The following is a 12,340-nucleotide window of genomic DNA, read 5'->3' on the forward strand; positions in this document are numbered from 1 at the left end:
TATATATAAAAAATATTTTTGTGAGTGGATGCAGCACAATCGCGAACATAAATGGACAACTTTACAGGCAATTTTCTCAATGTTTCGATTTTTTTGCAACCTCAGATTCCAGATTTTCAAATAGTTCTAATCTTGGCCAAATATTGTCCTATCCAGCGTTCAGATGATGTATAAATCTCAATTTTAAAAAAAATTGCCCCTTGTGACTGGTTTTGTGGTTCAGGGTCAAATCAGCAGTGAAAAATGTCCATAAATGTCTGAACATGTACAGAGCTCTCATCTGAGAAAGTTTAGAGGGGGAATGCAAGCGTCTATCTTACTTACTTCAGGGGATTATCAATCAACCAATTTTGTTTTAGCGTCACTTTTCACTTTACTGAGTGATTTAAACTGATTTAAGTTGACAGAATGCCTGTGTCAGCAAGTTTTTGATGGAAATAAGGTTACCAAGTCATTCCCTGCGAGCTTCACCAGCACATAAAAGGACCCAGAGTTTCTACACTGTACTCACTCTCCAGGCAGAGCAGAGTAAGACCACAAACCATCGTCCACATGGCTACCACCTTCTCCAGCGGCAGCTTTGTTTCCAGCAGGTCCTCAATGGGCTCCTCACGATTCTCCGGTTCAGGTGGAGGAGGTGGAGGTGGCCGCATCAGCGCCATGAGGGCTGGCAGCGTGTACGGGGGTGCAGGGGGTTCAGGGGTCCGGATCTCCAGTGTCTCTCGTTCCATGTCCGCAGCAGGGTCAGGAAGTGGATTTGGAGGCGGGTTTGGTGCTGCAGGAGGTGCTGGTGGAGGATTCGGTGGGGGATTTGGTGCTGGTGGAGGATTCGGTGGGGGATTTGGTGCTGCAGCAGGGGGAGGATTCAGTGTCTCTGGAGGAGCAGATGACAGCATCATTGGCAATGAGAAGTTCACGTTGCAGAATCTTAACGATCGTCTGGCTACTTACCTAGAGAAGGTCCGCTCCCTTGAAAAGGCCAATGCTGACTTTGAGTTGAAGATACGCCAATTCCTTGAGAGCAGAATCTCTCCTTCTGGCAGTGCTCGTAACTACTCAGCCTTTGAGGGTACTACCAGTGACCTCCAGGCTAAAGTAAGTCCAGCTAGGTAGATTCTTTGTGGCTACTGCTATAAGAAAATGGCATAACCTAATCATCTTAATTCCCTATACAACATGCAAACAAAACAAAATCAATTTTTTAAAAACTTTTCTTGGGTTTTGTTCTCAGATCTTGGGTGCCATGCAGGTAAAGAACACAGTCCACATCGCCATTGACAATGCAAGCTTGGCTGCAGATGATTTCAGAATTAAGTAATTATATTCATTTTTTATTAAATAAATAAATCATATAGAATATATGCTGTGTAAATGCACACAATCTAGAAAAACAACAACAAATAACTGCAGTGCAAGTCATTTGTAAATCTACTTTTGGGTAATTTGTATGTTCATCTCTGTGACAAAAGCTACACACATTTTAAAATAGTTTAATAATCTATTTGTCACATTAAAATACCATTTAAAATGAACAAGTAAACTATTTTGAACTAGTATAGTATGAACCAGTAAACTATGGATTTTTACGTAAAATTTCGATGTTGATAAAATAATGTTCTTTTAATAATGTTTCCTTTTATTTGACAGATATGAGAACGAGCTGGCAATGCGTCAGTCTGTGGAGGCCGACATCGCGGGGTTAAAGAGTGTTCTTAGCGAGCTCAACATGAACAATAAAGACCTCAATCTGCAGATCGATGGGCTCAAAGAGGAGCTGGTCTACATGAAGAAGAATCACGAGGAGGTAGTAAATCATTTCAAAACACTTTAGGCTGTTCATAATGGAGCAGAGCAAAACACAAGACTGTTCCAGTTAAACGTTTTAGACAGGGGGTCAGGTCACACAGGTGCTTTATAGCCTTAAGCTCAAGATGTCACTGTTTTGTAACATATTTCCATACCATGACTTTTAAAGACAAGAATAAACAGGTGATGATGGGAAGATATTTTGAAATGGGAGACATCTGAAAATGATATATAATGTATCTTCAGGACCTCTTGACCTCACGTGACCAGATGAGTGGACAGATCAACGTGGAAGTTGATGCCGCACCACAGGAAGACCTCACCAAAATTCTAGCTGAGATGCGTGAGCACTACGAGACCGTCGTAGCCAAGAGCCAGAGAGAGCTTGAAGGCTGGTTCCAGCAGAAGGTTTGGTTAAGTCCAGTTCTTGACTCTGTATATGAGAAACACAACACCCATAAAGTCATATGCATTCCATGGGCCCAGCTCAAAAATGTTGGAAATAAAATAACAAAGCTGGTCCAAATAATAGTTGATGAAAGGAAAGCAAAATATCAATAGTGAGGTTAAAACTAAATTTTGATAACTGATCAGATCTTGAAAAAATATATGTATATATTATTATGGTGAGTAGTATGTATGTGCCATAAACATTAGCACAACTACCTCAATATTGGGTTTATACATGCATTAAAAATTAAAATAAAAAAAATACTTATTTTGCAGTCTGAGACCATGAAACAAGAGGTTGTAGCAAGCACAGAGACCTTGCAAACGTCGAAAACCGAGGTCAACTCAGTGAAGAGCACAGTACAGTCACTGGAGATTGAGCTTCAGTCCCTCTTTTCCATGGTGAGTATGTGTTCAAGAAATTAACAGTGGACCCAAAAACTATTTAGACACATAAATCATATTTAAATTTGCTCTATGTTTTTTTTTTTTTTTTTTGCCTGTACTGAAGGATAAAAATACCATAATATGTTTGCAGAGATGTAGGACACCTGCTTCAAATACTTGTTTCTCTGAAAAACAATGTTACAGCCAGTCATTTTATTTTGAAATGTGCATTCTGTGTCGGAATATCTGTTTTTGTTTTGGTCTGTGTGATCCCACCCACTGCCAATTTAACCAATGGTATTTCAACACCATTGTTGCCATTTGGCAGAAAACACTGCGAAGGTAGCCAGCAAACTGCGAAGAACAAGTCCGCCACGTTCCCACTGCACTTATGGAAGGTTGTTGGTCTTCACAGAAAAGAGTAGCAGGAAAATGAGCCGCTCGTGGTCCGTGACAGACAGCCAGAACACTGTTGCGGACCTTGTCTTGATACTACATATAATACCTGATGATGTTGAGGGTGGAGTCATCTTGAAGAACAGGGTCAAGGTTCTGTCGGTCACACGACTTGGCGAGGTTGAGCAGAGCCTCAGGAGTGAGCTGGACACCCTCCTCCTCAATGAAACACTCCAGCAGCAGCCACTCCAGTGCTTCACAGACGGTCTTGAGGCACAAGAGGGTATTGGAGCACAATCTTCAGGCAGCCACTTGTGTCCAGCTGAGCCTCAAGAACGGTTTCAACATAGACTTAACCATGCCACTTATGGTTAGTGATCATGCAGAGGTAGTTCACGGCAGTATGTAAATGCCCTGGGAGGACTAGGTGGTGCTTGTACTTTTCCCTGAACTTCCAGACAAATGACAGAGCCTTCATGCACATGCCCATATCTAAGGTGTTTATGGTGTACTTCTGAGCGACCTTAGCTGTAGCCTCCTCAGACTATCCTAATGTCCTGTACTCCTCAAAAGTCCTGTTTGCTAGCATTAGTCAAAGGAGCCAACCACCATGTCTCTACGAGGTTCTGATGCAGAGATATAGGTCCTGCTAAACGGTTGCTAGGGTACTATTTGATTGCTATGGAGTGGCTTGATAGCTGCCAATGATGATACTCCAAAGGCTGCTTGTCAGTATGAATGATATAAACCAACTGCAATCCCTCTATGACATTCGGATTTGAAGATATGCCAGTTTGGGTTACTAGGGTGCTCGACAATGGTTGCTAGGGCATGGCTAGGAAGTATGGAGGTGATACGTGATTGACTGTTTACTGCCCCGAGTCAAATGAGCCTGCACTCATATGACACTTATATCCAAAGATATCCCTTTGACCTCTTTCAGTGGAAGTCTATGGAACTTATTGCTAAGGTGCTCTAAATGGTTGCTATGGTGTGGCTTGATAGCTTCATGGTATTTAACTAAGCACTAAGCAAATTATTTCAACATAATAAAAATGTATATAAAACAATTCAAAAGTAAGACAAAAAGTATTTGTACACTTTCTAGTTATCAAAGTTTAAAGAAATTTACAATTTGGTCATTGCTAACATATGTTTTTCTCATTATCCCTACCTCCCAGAAATCATCTTTGGAAAGCACTCTGAGTGAGACTGAGAATCGCTTTTCCCTGCAGCTACACGGCTACCAGGCACAGGTAAGAGCTCCTAAGAGTAAGACTAAGAATCTCATAAATCTTACAGACATTGCTCTTACTGTAGCCAGCTCATTAATAAGGCTTTAAAAATGACCTGTGTTGGGGTTAAAAGTTCTGTCTTCTCCCATCGGGCTTGTAGGTGGGTGGAATGGAGGGCCAACTGGTGCAGCTCCGAGCCGATCTGGAGCGCCAGCGTCAGGAGTACCAGATGCTTCTGGACATCAAGACCAGACTGGAGATGGAGATTGCAGAGTACAGGAGACTGCTGGATGCAGAGGCCAGCGGCAGGTAAATCACAGACCATGTTTATATAGACATCTACAAGAACATGCTCTAGCTGCTATTCTTGCATACATGCAGACTGAAAAACACACATTCTTTCCTGCAATAGATAGATAGATACTCTACATACATAGACAGATATATACTCTACATTGATAGATAGATAGATAGATAGATAGATAGATAGATAGATAGATAGATAGATAGATAGATAGATAGATAGATAGATAGGTGGTACAAATTGGGCATTTCAGGTTTAACTGGTTGCGTATTTTTGTCTCCCAACAGTTTCGCAATCTTAGCCAACTCCTCCTCCAGCTCCATCTCTACCACTAAAGCAGCAGTGATCACTCTTGTGGAAGAGGTGGTTGATGGTGGGACGGTGATTTCTTCCTCTTCAACATCCCTTGTTAAGTAAAGCACACCAGAGTCATGTCAGTTGGAGAATACACCTGTAGCTCCTACATATCAAACTGTCATGTGGTGGTAGTCTGTGAGCATTTACAACAATAAAAACATATCATGGACAAAATGTGTGTGGTTCTTCTGTCATCTAATGTATATGGGTGCAATTTTGAAATGTTCATCTTAAGTTAAAGTGAACAAAACAAATGCAAAGAGGGTATTACAAATGCCCATAATTAAAAATATCCAATACAATTAAAACACATCCTCAAATAAATACAGGTGATAATTATTTCTCATATCATTACTCAAAATCTTAGAAACCTTTAAAATATTTAACTCGGTATGCAAAACCTCAGAAATGCAACTATGTAAAAAAGTTGATGAAAACTATTCAACACTTGATGGGCTGGTTTAGCAACAGACTTCAGATGATTGCATCTGCTGAATGAATACATACAAATGTGAACAAATAATGGAAGTGAGAGTAAACATTCATAAGAAAAGATGATAAGATAAGTTAGTATAGGGGTAGTGCTGGGTCAGTGCACGATAAAGCAGTTAGCATTGCACAATCTTCACTAATCTCTCCTGCTATGTTGTAAAGAAACTAAAAGGTCAAACTGGAATTAAAGATTTTCATTCAATTGCTGCTAAAATGACAAGTGGAAACATATCTGGTTATAATTCTGATGAACTTTCTTCTCATAAACCTCACCTTTCCAAGATAATGCTGTTTTACATACAAGAAGCCACAAATGTCAAACACATCATCCGCAGAAATGTCAGCCCAGCCCAGCCCAGCCCAGCCCAGCCCTAAAAAAAAACGTGGTTCGGTCAGTAAGCTGAATTCATTTTCATGGTACAACTGTTGAGGTCTTTAAACTCACACGTTTAAAGCATCTCTTTTCATGATGATTGCTGTGCTACTGGATTCTCTACACAGGATTTGTATTTCTAAAATGTTGTTTGTATTTTGGCAGCCTTTGAAACAACAGCTAAATAACCAAGAAAATGATGTATAGAAAAGAAAACTGCAAAATGACACTATCAAAGAAAAAAGGGGAGAAAGTGTCTATGGTAAACTACAACAATTTTTCAAGTAAAAGTTGATCTTGTACCATCTTGTGTTATTGTTTAAGCTGAATTTTCAGCATCATTACTCCAGTCTTCAGAGTCACATGACCCTTCAGAAATCATTTTAATATGCTGATTTGCAGCTCAAGAAACATTTCTAATTATTATCAATGTTTAAAACAGTTGTGCTGCTTCGTCAAATCATGATAATTTTTTATGAATAGAAAGAACAGCGTTTAATTGAAATAGAATTTTATAGTATCATTATAAATGACTTTATTCTCACTTTTGATCAAATAAATGCAACCTTGCTGAATAAAAGTGCTAACTTTATATCTGATCCCGGTGTTTTTAAAGCGTAAAACAAAGAATTTCGTTTTTAAAGGTTTTTATGCATGCTTACAGAAAGAAAACATAAAAAAAGACCACAAGAAATATAAACATTTAAAGGATAAAGTCTAAAAACAAGTCTTAAAATGATCTACACAAATATCAGTGTTCTTTATCCTACAATTAACCTTAGGTGTGACCTTTAAGCTTGCTGGAGATGTTCCAAAAAATCTCCTGAGATGACATGCATGGAATTCCAGGTATTGTGCTTGTATTCAAATTCACTCTATAAAAGAAGCCGGAGTTCTCCTTCCTTCATCTACTGACCTGTCAGACAGACGCAGATAGAAACTCTCGGTCAACATGGCTTCCTCCTACTCTACCCGCAGCAGCTACAAGTCCTCCAGTGGCTCATCCATGCGTGTATCCACTTCGAGTGGAGGAAGCAGCCGGATGAGCACCGTGAGGTCTGGCAGCGTGTACGGCGGCGCAGGAGGATCAGGGGTCCGGATCTCCAAATCCTCTTTTTCTGTAGGAGGTTTCAGCGCGTCGGCATCTGCAGACAGCAGCTTCATTGGCAATGAGAAACACACCATGCAGAGCCTCAATGACCGTCTGGCCGCTTACCTGATCAAGGTTCGCTCACTGGAGAAGGCCAACGCTGATCTGGAGCTGAAGATCCGTCAGTTCCTTGATGGTAAAGCCTCTCCTATTGCTCGTGAATACAGCGCCTACTATGTCACCATACAGGATCTTCAGGCTAAGGTATGTTAGGGTTTTCAGGGTTACATGGTATGAAATATTCTAAAGTAAATCATATGTTTATATTATGATATATATTTATATGTCCAGATCAAGGCAGCCATTCAATTGAAGGGTGGAGTCCATCTCAGCATCGACAACTCCAGCCTGGCCATGAATGATTTCAGAATGAAGTGAGTCTTTTAACCAGATTCAACTCAAGTTTGCATCTCAAGTCATATCACAGCAGAAAATCTCATTATTTCTACTCATTAGATCTAACCATTTGCCTCTGTGACCATATCAATTACAAAATATTGTTTAAATTGTTAAATGTTTTTTCACAGAAATAATTTATAGGAATTACAACAAGGTTTTGAAACTGTAAAAAAAGAAAAAGAAAAGAAAAGCAGTTGCTGCCTTAAATTTTAGAGTACAATCAACTTGGATGTTTAAGTTGTCGGATGTTGAAAATTGCTTAACTTATTTTGATGAGTTAAAGCAATGTAAAAACAAATGTTGTCATACCTTACTGATGATATCATTTTTTACACTGAGAATGTATAAAAGTTGCATTAAATGAGTTTTACCTGAGTTTGGAGGTGGGCTTCTTGCAGTAAATTGTCTGATGTCCAGTGTGAGTGTTTCTAAAGAAGATGTTGCTGGATGACAGATATGAAACCGAGCATGTCATGCGTCAGTCTGTGGAAGCAGACATTGTCGGGCTGAAGAGGGTGCTTGATGACTTCAACATCAGCAGAAAAGACCTCGCCATGCAGATCGAAGGGCTGAAGGAGGAGCTGGTCTTTTTGAAGAAGAATCATGAGGAGGTATATAATGCTTCTGTGTGGTAGTTTAGAGAAAGTAGTGTTAGAATAAGTTACACTAGCAATTTGTCAATTACAGTTCAACTCTGAATCTATACTCTAATACTATATGCCAGGTATATGTGAGAACAGATTTGTGAAAAATGCGTGTAAGTGTTGTTAAATAAGTCAATATTTATCAGTGAGGTTACTTGAACTGACATGAATATGGATTCATGCATATTCTTAGGATCTCTTGGCCGCACGCACACAAATGAGCGGACAGGTTCACGTCGAGGTTGATGCGGCTCCACAGGAAGATCTCACCAAGGTCCTGGCAGAAATCCGTGAGCACTATGAATCAGTCACAGCGAAGAACCAAAGAGATCTTGAGCACTGGTTCAAGACAAAGGTGAGATTTATCAAAATATACAGGGAGGGACATGTGCTTTTCATGACAGAATGGTGTGAGACAGCAATTCAACACACATAACGTCCCTCTATTTTTATTTTAGACGGAAACTCTGAAACAAGAAGTTGTCACCAGCACCACAGACTTGAAAACAACTCGCTCTGAAGTCAATGTGGTCAAATCCAGATTGCAGTCATTGGAAATCGAATTCCAGTCCGTATCAGCCATGGTTAGTGATGCACAATCACTAAAGACTCTTTATATTAGTATTTTAGTTTTTCTTTATTCTGAATGTACATGTTATCATCAATTTAGAAAGCATCTTTGGAGGCCACATTGTCTGAAACAAAGAATCGTTATTCCATGAAGTTGTCAAGCTACCAACATCAGGTGAGTAGTACAAAAAAATCACAATTTACTCACCCTCATGTCACTGCAAACCTGACTTTCTGTTCTCTGTTGAACACACACACACACAAAAAAAACCATTATTCAGCACATCTTAAGAATGTAAGATCTGAAAAGGAACAAAACCACTCGTTTTTTGTGCTTCTAGGTCACCATCCTGGAAGAGAATATCGTGCAGCTCCGGGCCGATCTGGAGCGCCAGCGTTACGAGTACCAGATGCTTCTGGACATCAAGACCAGACTGGAGATGGAGATCGCAGAGTACAGGAGACTGCTGGACGGAGAAGCCACGTGAGTTTATCTGTTGATTTCTTTTACATCGTTTTCTGTCGTTCAGCTCCAAAACATTAAAAATGAAGTATCTTAAAAATTCCCAGGAACAGACTATTATTATATTCTGAGCTAAAAAATGAAGGCCCTGTAACTGTTTTGTCTTTTTTTCTACAGTGTCAAAACAGCCTCCAGTTCCACCTCGAGGACTAAAGTCATCACAGTTGTGGAAGAGGTTGTAGATGGAAAAGTGGTTTCCAGCTCCACGTCTTCAACCATGTCTGACAGTCGCAGAGTTCTGTAATGCACGTTTGTTTGCTGTATGCACAAAACTGGAAACCAAATAAAACAGCGTTTTGGGCAATTTTAAATAAAATGATGAAAATGATTTCATTCAATTACCTTATTTAATTATGAAATTACGTATTTGCAGAAGATATGCATTCCTATCTATATCTAAAGATGTGTATTCTGCTGTAGAATGCACCTCTTTAAAGTGGTATACATTTATTTATGAATAATATTAGATGGAGGGTATAATAAATAAAGGCATTTAAACAAGTGCACTTTTAAAAATAAAGGTTCTTCATTGGCATCATGAAGAACCTTTAACATACAACTTTCCAGTGTACAAGAGGTTCTTTATAGTGGAAAAGGGATTCTTTACTGTGTAAAAAAACAATGGTTCAACAAACTGTTCACTGAAAGATTCTTTGAGGAACCAAAATGGTTCTTATATGAAAAAAAAAAACAAAAAAAAACATTAGGAGCCTTTATCTTTAAGAGTGTGATAAAAGGGTCTAATTAATTATAAAATATATTTAGTGTGTTATTGTAATATATCTGCAAACAGCAACAGCATTTCCTGGTTCTACATAACTCTTACACTTGTCATGCCTTCATTTCATTCTGAAATGGCATCAGGCTTCTAACAATCCACTAGATAGCTCATATTCAGTTTGATTTTTTTTTTTTTTTATGCAAAAAAAAAAAAAAAAAAAAAAGACCTACAGTGCACAAACAGCAGGTGGCGCTCCCCAATGTCTAATAAGGTTCAGGCTCTTTCAGTTTTTAGGTTACTTTTTACTTTTATCCTTGATCTTCACCAGCAAACCTGTCAAGGAGACATTAACAGTCATTAACATTTAACGTGTAATTGGACTAAAATCCATGTCCAGAGTTAAATCTGTAAAGCCCAAAAAAAAAAAAAAACAGAGGAAAAAAAGAAGAAGACCAAAATAACAGGTTTTGCTTTACGACCCACGTTTTACATAAAGCTGACATCAAGTGGCATCCGAACACAGTAATACACTAGTTTATTGTTAAAATAATGAAGCAGAACAGGCCTGTTTTGAGACATAACCCACGAGTGGAGAACCCAATTAAAATGAGTTGAATATACAGGTAAGAAATTGTGAAAATTAAAGATTGGAAAAACATCTATAGACTACATAAACTACACAAATGCTGGTTTTATTACTTACAAGGAGGTTCGGAGGATTCTCGGAATCTGAGCAGATGTGTTGATGATGAGGTGATAGAGACCTCTGGTGGCTGACCTGAGAATCCTGGGTGTAAAAAATATGTCAAGATTTCGGCATCCTTCAAAAGAAATTAACTTAGAAATATTTGACCTATTTTAGAAATCAAACATCACTTTAATTCCGTATTAAACATTTTAATGGCAGCTTTTGTATTAAAAACCTCACACTATGTAAACCAACTTCAGTGCTGGGTAGGTCTATTTACAAATAGTCAGTTAGTAGTTAGTAACGTAATCCGTTACATTACACATTTAAGGTAATATAATCTAAGACTACGTTTTGATTATTTTTGCCATAACTCGTTTATCACATTCATTTCAATAGGATAATCTTGTACCATATGGATATAAAAATGCAAAGAGAAAGAAAATATATTCCATTCTTGTCACGGTGGTTTGTGAAGGAACTGCAGGGGTTTGTGAGTTTAATGAAAAGCTATTAAGTAATTTAATCATAAAAATAAAGAATACAAATCATAAAAAAAATAAAAATAAATCTAAAAACTTACTAAAAAAAGATTTTTTAAAAACATTTTATTTGTTTACTTAAAGGTATAGTGGAGGATCTTTCCGAATTTTAGATAAGACCCGCCCTCTCCACTTTTTGAATAAGTTTGATTGATTTACCAGAATGACTGACAATTAGGAGGACCAATAGTATAGGTGATCCACCCGGAAGTAAAAAATCCTCCACTATACCTTTAAAATCTCAGGGGGTACTTCAAGTTAATATATTAGTTCAGGTTCAGCTGACCAAAATATTTGGGGAATCCCTGCATTGCATGTAAATATTCATGACATGAATTTGTACATTTTAATGTGTTTGAAAGACAAAAGCCTTCCAGAGACAGTAATACGTTAAAAAAACTCACTGAGTGATAATTCAAATAATAACTAATGTGGTCGTCAGGAGCTGATTAGAAATGCAATGTTGAGAAAACACTTCCTAAAAGTGAAATGATTTGTGTAAATCCAGTGATCAAATGCTGTCTCAATTTTCAGTGATTTCAGGCTCACGACTAGTGGCTGGAAGACCTTCTGAACGAATATAAGCTTTTAGGGAGAGCTTAGTAGGGAGAATCAATGAATTATGATTAATTCATTGTGAGAATAACATCATGCAATCAATATAAAAGTAACTGTAGTGGGAGTTTCACGAGTATTTTAAAATGTTATGTAATCTCACAAGTAGGCCTACTTAATTTTTTGGAATCTGATTACGTAATACAAATTACATCTTTGTATCCTTCGTGGTATCCAATGTTGCAAAATACATCAATAAAAAATATCAGACAGCAGCGAGAATACAGATCTGACTCAGAAGACCATTACAGGCAAAACACAGCTTCAAGTCATTGTGGTTAGTACAACAACTCCTCAAAGATATAGTTCACTAACTGCATGGATAATTGCCCTGGAACAGCAGGGAATTAAGCCTTTATGTTTGTGTGTGCCATCAGTCCACATCCTTAAAAATAACCTACTGGCAACTACTGTAAATCATTAAACATTACTTAATGCAGCTCTAGCCATGCGCAGACAATAAAACTGCCTGTAAAATAAAAATAAAAATAACCTTATGTTGATTTTTATCCTTGTTGCCATAATGTTTCATTTTAACCCACACACAGCTATCCAAATCTTTTCAGTTCATGCTAAGTTTACTTTAGCCTACTTTAGACTGGCTTCCTTGTGAATGATGAGACTATTGGGATACCAATTAGGTGATAAACATCCATAATAACTATTTGGAGTCAAACAAACCAAGTTC

At 38.2% G+C, this 12,340-nt stretch overlaps 1 protein-coding gene across 1 annotated transcript; it reads left to right on the forward strand.

Annotated features, from left to right (window-relative positions):
• Positions 1–118: 118 nt before the first annotated feature.
• LOC311299344 (uncharacterized protein) lies at positions 119–9,402 on the forward strand. The gene is made up of 16 exons (XM_084422861.1): positions 119–1,095; positions 1,232–1,314; positions 1,648–1,804; positions 2,053–2,214; positions 2,533–2,658; positions 4,221–4,295; positions 4,435–4,583; positions 4,866–4,992; positions 6,738–7,154; positions 7,242–7,324; positions 7,804–7,960; positions 8,187–8,348; positions 8,452–8,577; positions 8,664–8,738; positions 8,905–9,047; positions 9,204–9,402. Exons 1-16 carry the CDS (start codon positions 553–555, stop codon positions 9,328–9,330), a joined length of 2,712 nt encoding a protein of 903 aa, XP_084278987.1. The 5' UTR covers positions 119–552; the 3' UTR covers positions 9,331–9,402.
• The last annotated feature ends 2,938 nt before the right edge of the window (positions 9,403–12,340 follow it).

The sequence above is a fragment of the Rutilus rutilus genome (assembly GCF_951802725.1).
Source record: "Rutilus rutilus genome assembly, chromosome: 11".
Taxonomy (NCBI): Eukaryota; Metazoa; Chordata; class Actinopteri; order Cypriniformes; family Leuciscidae; genus Rutilus; species Rutilus rutilus.